The sequence below is a fragment of the Gymnogyps californianus genome, chromosome 6 (assembly GCF_018139145.2).
Source record: "Gymnogyps californianus isolate 813 chromosome 6, ASM1813914v2, whole genome shotgun sequence".
In the NCBI taxonomy this organism is placed as follows: domain Eukaryota; kingdom Metazoa; phylum Chordata; class Aves; order Accipitriformes; family Cathartidae; genus Gymnogyps; species Gymnogyps californianus.
Genome location: NC_059476.1, coordinates 20,232,351 through 20,251,566, shown reverse-complemented (window position 1 = coordinate 20,251,566; position 19,216 = coordinate 20,232,351). Strand labels below are relative to the sequence as shown.

Sequence of the window (19,216 nt, the reverse complement as noted above, 5' to 3'; positions counted from 1 at the left end):
ATCAGACACTCAGCTCCTTTTCAAAGAGATGCCTCAGTCATAGAGAAAAATCTTGAAAACTGGGAGCTCCTGGTGATCCTGGAGAGCTTGTTCATGGCTTTGAATGCAGAGAACTGGCTAGTCTGCATCACCTGTGAAAGGCAAAACTGTTTAGAATTCCTCTCGTAAACGACCTCCCACTTTTCATTCATCCTTTTTTTTCCTATAATGTTCATCTACCAATAGTGAACATTTTGCAGACAACAGATGTTCACAAGCTTAACCAACTTGTGCCCATTAGTCGTCACAGATGGAAAGCTTCTTCTACATCTGAAAATCTGGCTGCTGCTTTGCATAAACCAAGTGAAGGATACCTGCAAATCCAGTCTTCATTATTTACTAATATTTTTGTAAATAAAGCGATCTTTAACAGATAGGGATAAAACAGCTCACACCCTCCAGACATGATCCAGTAAGAAACTGGTTCAGCCAAAATAAATATACACAAAGCCTAGGACAAATCCCAGGGGCAGGCAGGATGCCCAAGGACACCTCAAATGGCACTAAACCCCATGTTTGGTTACTTCTTGTTGATGGATCCAGGGACCGTTTACTGGTGCGTTGAGTAGCCCCTTATTTTGCTACAATCCTTTGCTTTGTCTGATGTCCCATAGGTAGCAGTGGCCAAAGATTAAAAAAAAAAGCAGATAGATTAGTGGCTGAAATTCTGTGATTCTGCAAAAAAATTTTCCCCCAAATTCCCTCTGAGGTGAGTTGTCACCTAAGGGAAAAAATAGCCATTGTGAGTAGAGGGTTGCATGTGCAAACCTTGTGTGCATATACACCCTGTATGCATATACACCCTGTATTTATGATTTCACCCACTAGTAGTTGACAGCTGGTGTGCCACGTAAAGAAGTTGGTTTGCCACAAGCAATTATCTAGCTCTGGCTTTGATTTTAATTTCTAATAAATAAACTCCAAGGCTGTAATTCTCTGCAGTCCCAAATGAAAATTACAGACTAGTGGTCACAGAAGCCACCTCAGAGCTGACCTGCCCCTGATGCTGCTCCCTCTCCCTGGCGCCGGTGGCAGCAACCAGCGTGGGGAAGACATCGCACGTGGGAAAGTCATCGCGCATGGGGAAGGCATCATGTGGGAGATCTGCTGAGCTAGGCAATCCTGCAGTGGGGAAGGGAAGGCTGGCTTCTTCCACAGACCATCCCAATGTCCCTCCTCAGTGTCCCTCGCTAGGACATAAGGTATGACAAGGACATGACATGGTGACATGGTTCACTTCTGTACAATCTGGAACAACCTCCAGGGTGTTGAACATGCCAGGTGAGAATTCACACTACACAAAATGGTAATGTATCTTTCCGTGTACATGCCAAAACCCTCGGAGACTGAGACCTCCTGTCCATATTTAGGTGAGTCTTATGAGGTTCTCTCTGAACAGGTCTAATTTCAGTTCCTCCCTTGTTGAAATTGAACCATGCAGAGCCGTGCAGAAAGCAATGGCACTAACAATAGGGTGCTTCCTAACCTGATGCCTTCTGTGGAAACCAGATGCTTTCTTATGAAATTAAGAAAGCGGGTACCCAGTATATGCACCACATACAAGTTTTACGCTGCACATTGCCCATAAGGCTAAGGATGAGTCTGTAACATCAGAGGGTCTATAATATCAGGATAATTCATTTATGCAAAATATTTTTACTTGTCTTTACAATTTGAAAATTATAGTAACCTAAGAATAATTTTGTTCTGCAGTGGCACAATCCCTTTTCAAAACATGAAGACAAGCGTAATCCAGCAACAGTATAGAACCATACAGTGATTTTACTCAAAGGCTTAAAGGAGGATGGTTTAGCTGCCTTCCTAAGGGGACAATGCTCAGGAAATTATGCTGTCTGTGTGTCTGTCTGTATGTTCCCTGGTAAATTTTGAGCCCTGTGGCCAGTTTTCACTGATAGCAGCATAGTCCTCTGCAAAATAATTAAGGCTTCGAGTGTTTCATGAAAAAAAGATGACCAAGTAGAAGAGAAAGACTACAAGTGCCCTGACCAGTAAAGACTGCAGCATGATTAGAAGAGGAAGAAGAAGAGCAAGAGAGATACCCTAATCATTGGAAATATTTAACGATTAATATTTAGCTTGCAATCAACTGTAAGGTACAAACTGACAGGAAAACAGTGTTGCTACATCTAGCGCTCAGGGAATGATTTTTTAAACACAAAATTCTAATAGGATTGAATTAACATTTTGACAGCATTGCTAGCTCCAAGAATCTACCTGCCTGTTAAAAATCTGTTTAAATCATTTTTTTCAGATATTACTTTCTTTTTTTCAAAGCAAAAACTCATCAGTGAATTCTTTATCTCCAGTAGTCCATTCTCTTAAGTCTCTGTCAATACAACTTGTAATAAGGACATGTCTGTCTTTATGGCTTATGTGAATAAAATCTGACATCCCTTAGGGCACAAAAGTAAGGATTTCAGCCACGATTTTCATTTACTTATCTGAATATTCATTCAGATTAACAAAAATGCAGCTTGAACTGAAATATCCCTTAGACACTGTTCAGACAAGTATTAGGGACAGTTCATGCACAAAATCCTCATAGCTGGAGGTGCCAGCTGGACAACAGGAAGGAAACAAAAGCCCTGGAGGTCAAAATGACTTGGGCAGAATCACACAACAGTGATGAGCAGTTCAATGTCCTACTTGTTCGACCTGGACACCAGTTATTTCAAGATGTCAGGATGACCTGAGTGAGACTGTGGATACAAGTGCAGAGTGATTTGGCTGAGCAGTGCCACAGTGGTGCCAGGGAATGCAGCAGACAGATGCCAGCCTGGCTTTGCCAGCAGAGGGGCAGGAAGCAGTGCAAGGGGTATGGACCCTAAAAGCGGTGCTGCTGGAGCCAGGTCTGAGCTGGTACCTCTATATGCTGCTCTGTAGGGATGCCGCCAGCTCAGCTCAGAATCAGCCTGGGGATCACTGTGCCACAAACCGTTGGGCAGTGAAGATGTGACCGGTTTTCCTGTTGGCTTTCAAAAGGAAAATACAAATTACGGGTTTTTCAGACTTGTTTCTCCTCTAACGTTGGAGCTCCTCTGCTACAGATTGATAGCCCCACTAGCAGAGAGCATGGAGCCATGAGACATCTGTGCTGAGGGACATGTCATGTTCCTACACAGACCTTGGGAATTCACCATTTTTCAGATGGCTGCTGCTACCTGCTCCAGGGGAGCAAAACAGCCGGGAGACCACTCTGCAAAGGGAGCTTCCTGCCTCAAGGCACTTCACAAAATGCTTCCAAAGCAAAGAGATCACCCTCACCATGAAAAAGACATGGACTTCCTTTGTGATGGTAAGAATTATGCCCTTGTCTGATATTACTTGGCTTAATGAAAGAATATTCCCTTGTTTCATGGAAACTTTGAATATCTAGTGCAACATCAAATGGAGCAGATCTTGAAAGTGGTCCATAAGTTTCATTTGTCCTGTTTCTGCACAGTGTTGTGAAACTATGTGTTGGCACTAACATTTTAGACGTAAACTTCCTTCACATAGCAAGAGAATGAAATATTGTTGACATAAGTAAAATAGAATGTGTAGACTCTTCATTTGGTTTTGAAAAGTATCACTTTGGGGTCAGCAGACAAATTTTGTCTTTATAAGGGAAAGCTTTTATTGAAAACACGGGCTATATTTGATATGCAGCTTTGCTATTTAAAGTACATTTCTATAGCTAACGTTAAAACACTTTTATCGTGTTTCATTTTCCTTACAAAAGATCAAAATTATATTCTAAGCCCTAAATGCAAAGTAATAATCTTAATTTTGTAATTATTTTTTATTTCATTTTTTATTATTTTATAGTGGACTGTTTAATGTGGGAAAATTAATGTTGATGCCCAGAGTAGACCAGCAATTTGTATTGGTAACTGTATCTTCGCTTTTTAAAGAAAAAGGACCAGATCTATGAGTTAGCTATAACTTCGCTGTTTCAAAAGAAATTCCTACTGTGTATAAAGGTAAAAGGAAAAAACAAGTGCTTTACAACTTGGAAAGATAGAGCTATCATTATCCAAGCTGTTGACCTAGCAAAAGTGAGTGAGGAGGGTTTTTTTATGCATGAAAAAATTCAATAAGCCAAGACTGAGATAATTAGTAATGGAATTAATATTGGAAGATAATTTTTCAGGAGAAAGCAGGCAAGAAGAAAGGTGAAGAAAGAGAGTCGGTGGTCCCAGCTGCCAGCCACCTCGGGGCCCAGCCCTGACCTCAGCTCACTGCCCACTCTGGGCTGCCGCCCACTCAACACCAGCCGAACCCACGTATAGGTATGCAAAAATCCCAGTCTGAACAGAGGACGGAGGTTTTGCGATGCCATCTCTAACCCCTGAGCAGCCTCCTTCTGTCTCAGAGCAAACCCGTTACTTTAATTCTTAGCTCTAAGGAAAACCCTAGCCACTCTGCCCACAGACCCTCTGACCCATCCTTAAAAATAGCTGAGTAGCTCCTGCTGATGCCAACACAAAACCAACCAGAACAAATTGCCTGACCCAACCCCAGCCTCATTCATTAGTCCATGCTTACCAGTGCTTAATGGCACACGCTCACCAGGACTGACTGGGGCACATTGACTAGCGCTGGCTGGTGCACACTGAGTGTAACTCCTGCTTAGTGCTCGTACTCGTTCCAATTCTTCTGCCAGAGGGTTTGAGTACACACTCCAAGACTTTCATTTAGCAACAAGTGCAAGAGAAATAAACCATACTTAATGCAGCTTTCCACACATGTGTATGTAGATGTGTGAGTTTCTTTTTTTTCTAATTACAGTTGATACATGTGGGGGTGAAGAGATATTGGTGTATACATTACTACAAAATTAGCAGAAGGATAAAAAGAATTACCTGTGGATTGTGGGACAAAACAATTCAAACAGTTATGCAAAGCTCATGAATTGCAACAGAGACTTCATTTTTATCCACCCTCAGAGGTGAAGAAATCCTGGCTTGCATACAGTTCACAAACTTCAGCATCAGCTAAAAAGTACTGTGGGAGTTATTTCTGTTTTCAGAAGTTGTGTTTCCTTTGGGTAGGTCAACAGAGGGGCTGGTGCTGAGCTTTTTGTTTGCAAGCTGCCCCTTCTATGGGTGACTGAGGCTTGGGCAGGAGGGCAGCACTGCCTGGGACATTCCCAGACAAGGTGTCAGCAGTGTGAGCAAAAAAGACAGGCATGCAGCCCTCTCTGTCCCTCTGAGCCCTTCCTTTTGACACTTCTTACTTTACCTTTGTCACATGAAAGATTCATAATTATGTAAGTGCCAACTCAGAGCTACCTCACTCATCACTTAGGAGTACTGTGCTGCTCAGCCTAGTTGCTGGAAATCCTCTAGGCAAGCCCATGCCATTTTCTTTGATGATGAGCACCAGGAATATTTTTGCAGGCCTGACAGAGCTAAGAAGAATCTCTCACCCAAGCAGCACCTTTTCTCGCTAGTGCTTTATGCTTTTGCACTTGTGTTTCTTTGTGTGTGGACTCCATTGGAAGGACTCCCTTCACTGTTTGGAGGTGTAGGGGCCATTGCTGGACAGGGGGGCTCTGCCTTCACCCTCTAGACATGCCTGTGCTGGGAGCCAACAGTGCTCCAGCCAAGGCAATAGCACGACGTGGGGTGGCTGAGGGCAGGCATTGCACCCACGCTGCCAGAAACCAGGTATTGTTCCAGGAACACTGTGGAGAATGCACTGGTAGACCCTGTTCTTAGTTCTCAGTGTTTTGCTCACTCTCAAGAAACAACTGCTTACACCGTTATGGCATGAAATATTTTTAAAGCCATATGAGTGCATGGAGGGGTTCTTTCTGGTTTTGCTGCTGTGTGTTCCCTTGGAGACTACTGGCTGGCAACTTGCACAAAAACAAGTCTGTCTCTCAGTAAAGCATATCTTCCTTTAAAGGCCCTCCTTAACATACTCAGAATAGCCAAACGTTTCTGATAACTACGTACACTAGCTGGATGAAGAAGCCAAAAGCACATATTTGATCCATGAAGAACTGCTATATTCAGCTGCTTGCAAATATCTTCCATTCTTAAGTCACTTTCAGAGCCAGGTCTAATTCCTGAAGCAGGAGGGAACGGGAGGAGCAAAGAGTTTGCAGGAAACACCAAAATGCTAGGGATTGTATCCTGTGCATTGCTGGGGTTTTTTATCCAGAAAGAGCACTGGAAGGAGGTCAGGTTTCATAAACCGAGCATGTGGTTAACAATTTATACAAAGGCACTTATTTTTATAAGGGCACCTAGACTGACCAGTTTAAAGTTCATTTGTGTATGACCATGTTTGGGAAGCTGCAGCCCCACCTCTGACAGCAACATTTCAACCTTTAAGGATTTCCGCTGAGTTCTACACCTGTTTATAGCGTAACTTCCCCCGAAACCTGTCAACTTACAACAGAGTGTGCATGTCTGTGTTTAAAAAAATTCAGCCTAACACTCACCCGTGTTCATCTTCTTTCCCCATCTCAAACACTCGCTTCAAACATGTGCTGCCAACAACCTGCAATGATGTCTTTATCCACTAGTTTGCTATTTATGGTATTATGCCATTTTTATATTGTCCTTTTACTCAATATTGTTTTATTGAGTTCTTTTTGTCAATGAATCATTGCTTTGCACTAAAGAAGCAAGCTGGCTTTGTTCACAGTGGGTTAATAGCACATCTTAAGGAGTTAGAATAGCATGACGTACTCGAAGGCAAGTACACATTTAAACAGTTCACTCGTGGAATTCATGTCAAGCTTCGAAAGACACTGAGACTTTAAAAAGGAGAAAAGAAGAAAACCTGGTTATCTTAGAGGGAAGATGAAAGATCTTAAAGTATGTGAAAGGAAATAAAGAGAAGATTCCAAAAAAAACCCACCCCATGTGTAGAGTCAATATTTGGGAACACTCTGTGTTCTAAACTAGCTCTTTGAAAATCGTTTCCTTTCCTAATTCCCTGCCAGAACCTGAACTCAGACCTTTATATTTGTCTTTGAAGGCCTGCTAGCAAATCTTGTAGGAACAGGTCTTCTCTTGAGATTTTCTTTCATATTACTTTCTGGTCTGTAAGTATTAAAGAAAATAACTTCTGAGGATATATTAAATAATTCTGGTCCTAACCAGAGCCAGTATTGCAAGGAGAAAGTATGGAAGCTATAATATAAATAGAAATATCAAAGCTTTGTTCAAAACCTTGGTAGATGTTCATCTCAGTGTATAAGCTGACCTGTTCTGTGTGGATGAATGGTATCTGTGAGACAGAGTGAATATTTGGAGGAACAAGTATGGGCAACTGAACAAGAAAGAATAATTAGTTTCAAGGGTTAAAAATACCAAGCTGGAACAGGCAGAACACAATGTCCACCAGCTTTATATCAGAATATGCAGGGGGGGAAGCCTCAGTCATACTTCTGCAAAATTTGTATCATAGTAATCGCTAGGACACCAGTTAGCGAACATGGCTGCATTATGCTTGTACTCCACAAAAAGCAGAGCCTCACAAAGGTCACTATCTTGAAGACTTAACAATCTACTCAGACCTACCTAATTTCTGCTGCTGGGCAATATTGACCCACTCCCAGTATGCTTGAGACCACTGAGACAAGTGGTCATTATGGTAATGTTTCCTGAGTTCATACAGATTATGCAAAAGCATTCTAGCTTTGTAACTATTCATTTAGGGAATATCCATTTTATTCTATGGCCATTTTAGAGGTGAAATATGAACAAAGGAAAATCTCCTGAAACCACTCCTGCAGCAATGTAGAATTACGGAACAGCAACATGAGCATTAAAAGAATAAAAGAAAAATATGTGCAATAACATCTACAGAGGTATCAAAGAGTCAGAGTTCCTTCCATCCTTTCCGCGTAACATGAGAAGCTGGAATTGGCAGGTTGTTAGTAACAGAGAAAATTGTTGCAGGTTTATTGACAATTTCATTAGGTATGATAAGGTGTATCTGTGAACAAATTTGTTTTCAAAATTCCTGATCCTGCTCTGCCACTCCACAGAGGCTGGTATTCTCCTTAACAATCCAGCATTCTGTGATAGGAAAAAGAGCCTTGTTATATCTGTGGTGGCTGAGGAGATGAAAAGCATGAGATTTGAGAATAAAAGGAGTCGCCTTTCCCTGGTGTTACCCTAGGGAAAAGCTGAAGTGACAGCAGAAGGAATGAGGAGTGGGAAAGAATTAGATGCTTATTGTCAAGGTGCTGCATGATTGGGGAAAAAACAGTGCATGACCATCCTTTCGCTGCTGTCTTTACCCAGCACTGCTTCCAAACAGCCAGGAATTGAGTTTCCCTTCTTCTGTCATCTCAGTCGCTCAGCCGAACACATGATTTCTGGCACAAGGTCGGTAACACTTTAATTTATCTCTGACCCAAAACTGCTGAAGGCTTTGTGGGACCTGCAAAAGAGGGTATCAAGCCTGGGCTTGAGGAGTTGCTTTATTATTTGAGAACAAATATATTTTGTTGTGTTGTTTTGTTTGTAACTAACTCACATAGGTGAAAGGATGGCTATTTCTTGAAAGGTTCCTTTCGGCTAAAGAGGAGTAGCATGACTCACCTAGCCTGAATTTAGGTAACTTTGGGATAACTGGAGAGGCATGGGAAAAAGGCAAGTGTGTGAATAAGATAGCAGTGGCTTTCACCCAAATGAAAGGAGGCTAGCTCAGTAAAAAAAAGTTTTTAAAATGTCTGTTCTTGTTTTAAAATGTCTACAAAAGGAGCCAACTGTTTTCAAGATACAGATTATATCAGAATGTAGTGTTAGGAAGTTAGAATATAAATTGCTGTTCTGTGATTGATAAGAAAAAAATAAACTATTCATATTATTTGGGAAAAAAATTACGAAGTCTTCTTGACTGGGAAAACAATAAATGCAATGGATTTTTTGGCTGATCCAGTCTAGCTTAGAGATCTATCACTGGGACAACAGAGGTTTAGACGTGGCCTCTAGGGGTTTGTATGAGTATGTATGTGTAGAGAGAATGCTAATTCAAACACTCTGCATTTTCTTTGAGCTAAGAGTATGCAGGTGTTCACAGACTGCGGAGCTGCTATGTGTGCATCTAAGCAGGCTAGTTTCCTCTCAGATTTTTTTGTTCCTTATTTCCTGAACAAAACTGGACATCCCTGCACTAAGTCTCTATTTAGCATTACATTTAGCAAAGCTTTCTTTTCCTTTCTCTATCCTCATCCTATGGAGTGGATAAATTTTGCCATTGAGCAGTTTTGTATAAATTATGCTAGGCAACTATAAGTAAGTGCTTTATTTAGGTTCCTAAGTTCTTAATTAAATGATAAATATTTTAATTTGTTTATTTTCAATTGTCTTCTTTGTTTTTTCAGTTAACTATCCAACAACTTGGTTGTCTTCACTTTGAAAACTTCACTGTGACAATGACTGATTTAGTTATGAGTTGCCCAACAACTCCAGTGTTCCCCAGAGTTAGCCAGAAATGTTTCCTAATTAATCTACAGAACAAATACGTGGCATGGTAATGCAAGTGACTTGCTTCTCAGAAGAACGAGTGAAATCCATTTCTCCGAAACCTTTGCTCCTTTCCTTGGATTCACTGATACTTTTGCCCTGATTGAGAGCAACATCCTGGTCCAAACCTTAGCAGAGAATCCAGATTGCTGCCAGACTCCCTCAGATAGGTGTTTAAAGTCAGCTTTGTTCCTTTTAATGAACAAGTAGGGAGTACCAGACTAGCTCCATTCAGTATTAGGCAGCACTTCCCTCATCAGAAAAGTACAGAACCTGTCTGGATTACAAGTGCAGAGCAGGACTACTGACAGATGAATATACTGTTTTATCCAGAGAGAAGATATGGCTGTTTGTTGCTGTGACATATTTGTTTCAGGGAATTACTTATTCAGAAGAACTCAGAACAATGAAGAGAGCTGTAGATCCCGAAGCATTTATGAATATTGTAAGTTGCTCAGTCGAGTAACTTGGGGGTGGAAGGAATGCATGTCTCACAGCAGAGGGGTTTCTGGGTGTGAGAAATAACAAGATAGATAAGCTGCCTTTATTTAACCCATCCTCTCTAATCACTCTATTACTACTTCTTTCTCTTCTATTCTCTTCTTTCTGCATGTGTAACAGCACATCTTGTGTTTGATAGAAATGAAGGCAAACACCTTTCCTTAGTAAATCTCCAGAGTTAATGTCCTTTTAAATATCAGTTACCAGTTTGCTATTGCTGGCACTATCGCCCTATCTGAAAGAACGACCATCTGGAATGTCAGCATTTCATCATCAGAGAAGACTCTAAATAACTAGTGGCTTATGTTTTCTCCTTTTTTGAATGACCAGCATAGATCAGAGATGGCCATCTTTTCAGAAGAGCACCTCTTGCCAAGCAAGCTTGTTTAGATCTTTAGTCACTTGTTAAAATCTTGGGTTTTCTGTCCTGCGTGACAAATTACATATTGAGTATTTCTCTGAGTACAGGCTATAAAAAACAATCCTCTTTTGTAACAAAACAGGTTGAATGTTACAGGTCAAAAGTAATATTTATTTCAGAGCTTAAAATTGGCTGTGCTAGTGATTTCCCTTGTGAGTTTGCAAGTGGCTGATCCTGTTTTTTCCATAATGTAGTCAATTTTTCAGTGGTATTCATTGCATATGTGCCATTCACAAAAGCACAGTTGTGAAGCTCTCTGGATTTCTCTGCAGGTAGTTTAGATAAACTGGTTTCACTTTGCATTGCAGCAGATTGGGAGCACGCAACCCAGGCAGCTCCTCATCTCAGCTATGGGAATCATAAGCTCCTGCTATGAGGTTATAATGATTCTTATATCACCAGAATGCAAGCGCTTATGATTGTATGGCAGTAGTATAACACAGTTTTTTTGCAACAGATTTTAAATGAATAGTCAAATCCTGGATATAACACAAAGAATGAAGGAAATCTGTTGTAGTTTTAGGGTTACAATATCCAATCTGATATTGTTTATTCAGATGCTTAATATACGTAGACTAAATCCCCAGTTGTATCTGCTTTCTAACATTTCTGCATTGCGAATATCTTATGCATATAATGTATGAAATGGACTTCTGCAAGCAAATGTATTTGTACTTTCTTTTCTAGAATGAGCTCATTGCTTACAAAGGGTACCCCAGTGAGGAGTATGAAGTGACAACAGAAGATGGTTATATCATTACCATTAACAGAATCCCTTATGGTACACAGAATCAGGGAAACCCAGGTACAGTTCTTTAGTATGAGACAAAACCAGCCTAGGTAGGACACATTCTGGAAAGAGATACCTTATATTTGTAAAATGTCCATCAAATCTTGTATACACGAGTGAAATTTTAGTAGCGAATTCTGGCTGCCCTGAACAGCCTGCAAGATCAACATGATTTATGTCATGCACACCTATTTATAATAAAAATCCACTATAATATGAAGCATATACCCTCATAATAAAACTTGATGAGTAAAAGTTAAAAAAAAAGAAAAATTGGGTAAATGCTGTAATCTGCCTAATCAGCCTGTTTTGAGAAAGCTGTTCCAGCTTCTAATCTGGCTTTGCCTTTGCTTACACCTGGTTAATATCAGTGACTGATTCATATTTTGGGTAAAGGAAACCTCTGCAAACAATCCCACACCTTCATTCTATGTATCGGTGTTCATAATCTCAAGCTAATGCAACAGAGCTATACAAACAATGCCCAGAGGGTGCCAAGCTAGTTTTTGCTGGTGTCAGGCAGATCTTCCCATAAATCCTTACAGAAGCTTAGAAGAAGTTCTCTCTTTACAGAAAGGGATGCTTTGTTCTTATGATTAGTTGTCTCCCTTTAAGTTGGTGCAGGAACAAATCCCAATGTTGAATACGGGACTGTAAAGTCCCTGAACTACGAAAATTAAGAAATTTTGTAAATTGTTGTTTTGTTTCTGATTTGCTTTTCAGCTTTGAAACCTGCTGTGTTTCTCCAACATGGATTATTGGGAGATGCTAGTAACTGGGTCACAAACCTGCCCAACAACAGCTTGGGCTTCATACTAGCTGATGCTGGCTTTGATGTTTGGATGGGAAATAGCAGAGGGAATCGCTGGTCCAGAAAACATCAAAATTATTCCATTGATCAAGATGAATTCTGGGCTTTCAGGTAGACTGAACCATTGAAGGGCATCTCCATTGCCCACTCTTACATATTTATTTAAGCTGGCTAAATCAGGGATTTACATATGCTACCTTTTAAAAAATATTCTTTACATTCACTTTTGCTGAGGTGCCCCTAAACACACGTGAACTTTAATAGTGGTGGAGACTACTTTCCTCTAATTACTGCTAGAAAAGGTTGTTCAAACGAGAGATATAGCAGCAAAGCAACTCAGAGGACCTGCACAGGTCAGGTCCAAGCCACTCTTCAGTTCTGGAGGCAGTTTTGGAGGCTATTTAGAAACACTAGTCTGTATATTACAATAACACTAAAAACACAGAAGGAGAAAATGTAAATAATTTTTGCACTTATTTTAATGAACATTTAAAAATAGACCTTTTCTATAACGCCAAATTGTACAAAATGTGTGATTCCATGGGCGGAGTTCTGTTACTATATCACCACCTGTTCCTTCTGTGTAGACCGTTACAATTCAACCTGATGATACTTCTTGAAGTTATAGTCCTTCTGTTGATGTCAAGGGAGAAAACACCCCAGGAAACCTTGAGTACTATCTTCCATATCCAGTGCCAGAAAAACACAGAACCTAAGATAGCTGAATGATTCACTAAATGGTTCATGTTGTTTCTTTGCTGACAAGCCCGTAATAAAAATGTGAATTCAAATGGAATTTTAATTTATACATGCCTCTCTTTCAATCTCCTGCCTGCAGTTTTGATGAGATGGCAAAGTTTGATCTTCCAGCAACAATAAATTTCATTGTGGAGAAAACAAGACAGGAAAAGTTGTACTATGTTGGCTATTCACAAGGTACTACCATCGGTAAGTTACACACAACAGACCAATCTTTGAGGAAAACAGCAGTAAAGTGTGATTTGAGATACTGAATCTACCTGGAATTTTCATTAACTCTTCGCAGGTGTGAAAAACACAGGATAAGCTGTTTTCAGCATGTAGGTATTTTTAATTTATTATAAAGACAATAATACGTAATGGGCCAAATGCACTGCTGCTCTAAGTCTGTCGACTTAGAATTATACTGGAAATTATTGTGGGCCATACAAATTGTTTCTTTCCAAGATGCACGGGTGTGCCCAACAGCAGATGGTCAGTTGGCCAAAATAAACAAAATAGGAAGATGAGAGTACAGAAGGAGAAGTTGGCCAGTTTGGACAGGACACACACACAAAAACAGAAAATACGAAATTGGATTGACAGGAAAAAAAACAACTGCTTCTCCCAATAGTATATGAAATGCATAAATGTACATCAGAAGTGTGCATTTATGTTTAAATGGGTTTGGAAGAAAGCTGCAAAGGCAAAATATAGAAAGAAATTTCTCTCTGAAGAGGAAAATAAAACTACAAGCTGGTAACACATGGAGAAGAGGGATTTCACACAAATCTAGGCTGAACCATAGTCTCTGAACAACTAACAAGGTTGCTTGTACGTTTGAAATTGCAGAATAGCATTTATAAATACTGAAAACAGTCTAATGTACAAATGATGATTTTCTGAACTCCTCTTTTTTGTTTTCTCAGCTTTCATTGCATTTTCAACAATGCCAGAGCTGGCTCAAAAAATCAAACTCTATTTTGCGTTGGCACCTGTCACTGCTATTAAGTATGCTAGAAGCCCAGCAATGAAACTCCTCTACTTACCCGAAAAATTGCTCAGGGTATGTGATAACTTGGTTTCAACTGTTTAACAATATACTTGTTTGTTCAGCTCTTAAAATGGATAAACAGAAAATATAGGGCTTTAAGAAGTCTACTCATTTGCATGTGGGTAGGTTTACCTTATGACTGAAGCCTTTGGAAGTTCAGACTGGACATTACGAGAAACTTTTTATCTAGGGCAATAGTGCAGCACTAGGACAGGTCACACAGGGAGGTACAGAGATGCAGATCCTCAAAGGTTTCCAAGATTCCTGTAGACAAAGCCACAACCGATGTGCAAGCTTAGAGCTAAAGCACGAATTGGAGTTAACATTTAACATATCTCTTCATTAAAAGTGATGTAACACAAATTGAGTAATGCCTGAGCAGGCTGATGCAATGAAAAAACACCTAATTTCTTTCTTGTTTGTGGGAACATCATCTGGCAAATGAAGAAAAAGCAAGTGAGAACCACTGAAAGTGCTGGAGAAGAGGAACAGGACACAAACACCCTTTAAAAACAACAGCACAATGTACAAGTGTACATTCTTAAATGAATGTTACCTTTGTATTTCACAGGGTTTGCTTGGCAAAAGAGAATTCCTTCCCCAGGCTGAATGTCTAAGAAGGCTAATAGTCCCTGTCTGCAGCCACCGAGCTTTTGCCAGGCTTTGTAGAAGTGTCTTCTTCAGTCTGGGTGGCTGTAACCTGAAAAACATTGACATGGTATGTATAACTCTTACCAGCTCTACTGAGAGTTTAAGCTTCTGCTCCCCAAACTTACCTCCTGTCCTGTAGTGTGAATCCTGAATTTCTATTAGTCAGCATCACATTGCAGGGAACAGTCCCTACTACTGGACAGCAATATCTGCTGGTTTCCCCATCACTGGCAGGGCACCACTGCCTCACTCACCAGAAGAGCACTTGGCACCATCCCTACAATCAACAGCTGCTCAAAGCCCCCCAAAACTCTGCAGTCTGCCTTCTGCCAGACCTCACCTAGAGCACCATCTCCTGGTTCATACTGTGACTAGGGGTCTCGTCAGAGATCTTCAGTGTGCTGGCACACCGCAGAAGAAATAAAACCCATACCTGCTTCATGTTTCCAGCTCTTTGCAATGGAGGAAGGAACACACATATTCCCCCTTGTCCTCCACCTCCAAGCCTTGGACCATCAAGGATGTGTTGAGAGGCACAGGATACCTAGGGGGTACCTGAGCGAGAGTTGGCAGACACTTGGGGTTAAGACATAGTTGGGCACCTCATGCTATGCACAGCTATAGGTCAGACCACCTGGGCGTGAAAATTTTGCTCCAGCGTTTTCCAAAAAATGCCTTAGAGCATGTTCTCTGAGGAAGGATCACACAGCAACTTGTTAAGAAACCCCTGATGGACTAGGATGTGTTTTATTTCAAATAGTCGTGCATTCCTCAGGCAGTTGCAGTTCCTTTTGCTGTTCTGTTCAACAGCAATCCTCTCTCACACAGGATCTGTTACAGACTCCTGAAAAAAACCACCTAGTTTGGGGTCTAAATTGCTGACTTTCTATTCTGTCCTTTCCACCTATAGATTCTTTTAGATTCTCAGTCATCCTGGAAAATATTCTGGTTGGGCGTTGGTCTTTCAGTGCTACTCCAAACCTGACACATGGCCACATCTGGAGTAACTCTGAGGGAGTGTCTCTGATCATGCCACTCCAATTTCTGTTGGTTTTATTGATACATGACACTGCTGTGGCAGATATTTTGATGTACATCTGAATAGAAGGGAGGAAGAGGATACTCACTGAATATTTTCTTTCAGAACCGAATCAATGTGTATATTGCACAAACCCCTGCTGGAACTTCTGTGCAGAACATACTCCACTGGAGTCAGGTACTAGCAAACTACTGGGCTACAAAATAGGTACTCACCTCCGGCTGAATGGTATAGAGTGGGTATACCTGATATCCTGCTGTGAAGCCATTGCTAACTTCTTGGAAACACATGGAACTTGTGGTTTACAATTGAAATCTCAATTCAAAACACTATTTTTCATTGATCCTTCTTTTGCCAGCAGGATAGAAATACCCTATGTGACACAGGTACATTTGAAGCCAACAATGAAACGCTGTAGTTGTGCAAAAACATATATGCTGGAAGCTGTGTATGCAGATGTATATATCATTCTTCTTATTGTGTATCCAGTACCTTTTATAAATGATGCCCACAGTTCTGTACAGAGCTTACCTTAAGAAATCAGTTATGTTTCCAATGTGGAGTCAAGAAATGAGCAAGACATAAGCTGCTTTGTAAAATATCAAATTTTACTAGTAAAAGCCCTTGTATTTCCATCTCTTGCTTTCAAAGCTCTCAGTCTCTGGACAGCAATAGAACTATAAATAATAAACTCTTTATTTAGTAAACTCGTTATATCCCTTACTTACAAGGTACTGTCACAGTACATCCTCAGCAGCAGTGCTGATGGAAGCTGCCTTTCTGTCTTGGGGCTCACACTTTCAGGATTCCTAAAGTCTGGGCTCAGTCACAGAAGCTGCTGCATGCAAGGCCGGTTTCCTGGCAGCACTGCAGGCTCTGGAGCAGAGCAGGAAGCAGCTGCGAGGACAGTGAGCTTGCAAGAGTGTTAATACACTTTTCAACACAGCAAACACATGGATATGTTTAAGTGACACCTGCACAGGCATTTAGTCAAAATCAAACAATACTTTTAGCTGTGAATTTACATAAAATATTAGATTAAGTTGCTTTTGTAACCATGGCCTAGACCTGTAAAGAAAAAGGGTTACAAAGGCACAGTGGGGGGAGCTCTGCAAATTGACTCAGGTTTAATTCAGCATCTAGCCACAGACTGGCAAGTACAAACATGCAGGAGTAATACTCCTAAGCCTTCGTTGTCATTGCTGTTATTACTATTAAAGGAGTTAACAGACACCTTACCTTCAATATTAAGATCCCATTGATGGTGTGTCTGACAGTAGTAACAACCCATGCTGTAGAGAAAACCAAGGAGCACAAGGGAAGAACTAGAAATGGTGACTTCTGGATTCAAACCAGAGAGGGAAGAGAAAACATAAGAAGGAGCCACTCACAGAGCTGAGTGATGGCAGCATGACTGTCAGAAGAGGACATGGTAGCAGCAGTGAGAGGAACTTGCTGGAGGCAGTTGTTAATAGCAATTTTACAAACTAGAACAAATTGCCTGTGAGAGCATCCCTGGGTCTTTCTGCAGGAGCTGTGATTTTTTTGGTTCTGACAAAAACACTTGACTCCTTTTCACTGATTCAGACTTTTAATTAATTTACTGTTGGCTCTTTCGTAGCTCATAGAAGAACTTCCACTGAGGGTTTAGATTGGAGTCAGAGGCTCAGCAGGGAAAGAACCCACATACTTCCTGAATGATGGCTTTGTAACTACCCTTCTTTTGTTCATCTTCTTAGGAGGCCCATTCAGGGAAGTTCCAGGCTTATGACTGGGGCAGTTCAAAGAAGAACATGGAAAAATACCAACAGGTATATTTTGGTGAAACAATATTATCACCCTTGGACAACACAGAAGCACACAAGAAGAGAGCAAGGATGTAGTAGGAGACACATTTTCAGAATACAAGTAGATGAATATATTACTACTTTCCAGTTTGGAAGTCAACAGAGAAAGCATGCAAGCACTAATGGCAATAATAGTTTTTTACAAGAGGCGGGGGGGGGGGGGGGGGAGCAGAGAGAGAGCGAGGAAGACCAAAACTTTTCAATTAAATGATCAATAGGAATAAGAGGAAGTAAGGGCAGGAAAGATAGAAAATGAATTTTGAAAAAGAAGAGTACATCTAGTGGATAAGACCAAAGAGGCATCTTGCCTACCAGCATGATTGAAACAGTTGTCAATGTATGAGAGCTCAGGGAAACAGTATGAGGAAGAGGGCAACTGGAGACCTAATAGCTACCCCTGGGTTCTGGCAGCCAGAGACAAAAGGACTTTGTCCTCAAGCAGTCCATGAGGAACCTCTCCTCCCTTCAAGACTCTAACCCCATTCTTGACTCTCCTACCCTTTGGGTCTCCACATCAGCCTATCATTACGAGTTACATGTTTTAATGATGGCTTGCATGAAACGCAACTTTACATACAAACCTTTGGTTTGCTTGAATTTGCTTGCCCCTGGAAGGTCACTGGATGCCTTCTAGATTTTGTGTTACGAGAAGTAATGGGATAATTACTTCCTGTGCTCTTTCTTCATACCATTTGTGATTGTATAAGCCTGTGTCCTGTCCCTGCTCTGGCCTCTCTTTTCCAAGCTCAGGAGTCCTAAGCTACTTCCTCTCTCCTCCTACGGAAGCCACTCCATGCTCCTTTTCATCCTTGTCACATGTTGTGTTTTCTAACTAAACCATGTATGTCTTCTGCACCTGACCAGTACTCCAAAAGGACCAAGATGGGGATTTATCCAGAGGCATCCTGACATTTTCTGTCTTGTTCCAGGTTCCTGCCCTATGAATTCCTATCTGACAGGGCAAAGACCCAACAGTAACTCTTTGTCAACGCAGGAGGCATTTTTTCTTTGGCTGTGCTATCAGCTGGGTCATCCCTGCAAGCACAGACAGAAAAGGCAAGCAAGGGCACTTCCTTCCTGTTTGGTTCAGGCACCTCTACTTTGAACAGTGACAGAAGAAAGCCTCAAATGCATGTTTAAAGTTTGTTGTGCTTTCCTGGACATTCATTCCTGTACTGCTTCATGTTTTCCAGGCTACTCCTCCTCTCTACAATGTAGAAGGGATGACTGTACCAACTGTGGTATGGACTGGGGGACAAGACTTGCTCGCAGATCCCAAGGATGTGGCCATTTTACTGTCTCAAATTAAGAGGCTCATCTATCATAAGAGGATTCCTGAATGGGCACACCTGGATTTCATCTGGGGATTGGATGCACCTTTGCACATGTACAATGAAATTGTTGATCTGATACAGAAGTATCCTTAACCTACAACGAGCAGCCATACCTGACTCATTCAAAGACGCTTGCTTTCACTGGGTACGAACAAAACCTTCTTTTGCATCAGATGGTTTCTGCTGCAGTCAGAGAAAGGGTTCCTCCTGACGCTATTTTCACACCACATGTCCCTGCAATGCCTTTTGCATCCTGATTGTGCACTTCGTATTTTATGGCAACCTGGTGGGTCAGTAATCACTTTTTAATTGATACAGCCTAGATTCTGCAATAACTGTACTTTGCTAACAGAAGACAGGGTTTTCTTGCAGCCTGCTCTCTTCTTTAGACCCTAACAGTAAAGAAAGCACTGACTTTCTCTGGATACAGTCATTGATCTCAAGACGTTTTCCATTCTTCATATTATTTCTCTGTTTACTGGGCTGGCAGTTAT

At 41.1% G+C, this 19,216-nt stretch overlaps 1 protein-coding gene across 1 annotated transcript; it reads left to right on the top strand.

Annotated features, from left to right (window-relative positions):
• The first annotated feature begins 8,376 nt into the window (after window positions 1–8,376).
• Window positions 8,377–18,815, top strand: LOC127017628 (lipase member M-like). Its single transcript, XM_050898816.1, has 10 exons — window positions 8,377–8,393; window positions 9,870–9,981; window positions 11,146–11,263; window positions 11,972–12,170; window positions 12,898–13,007; window positions 13,727–13,863; window positions 14,423–14,569; window positions 15,647–15,718; window positions 17,281–17,352; window positions 18,582–18,815. The coding sequence occupies exons 1-10, from the start codon at window positions 8,377–8,379 to the stop codon at window positions 18,813–18,815; spliced, it is 1,218 nt and encodes a 405-aa protein (XP_050754773.1).
• Window positions 18,816–19,216: the final 401 nt, after the last annotated feature.

Excerpts from the sequence above, each read along its gene's own strand:
- LOC127017628 (XM_050898816.1), top strand. Across the intron at positions 9,982-11,145 it reads CCGAAGCATTTATGAATATT|AATGAGCTCATTGCTTACAA; the intron begins GTAAGTTGCTCA and ends TTTCTTTTCTAG. Across the intron at positions 15,719-17,280 it reads ACATACTCCACTGGAGTCAG|GAGGCCCATTCAGGGAAGTT; the intron begins GTACTAGCAAAC and ends TCATCTTCTTAG.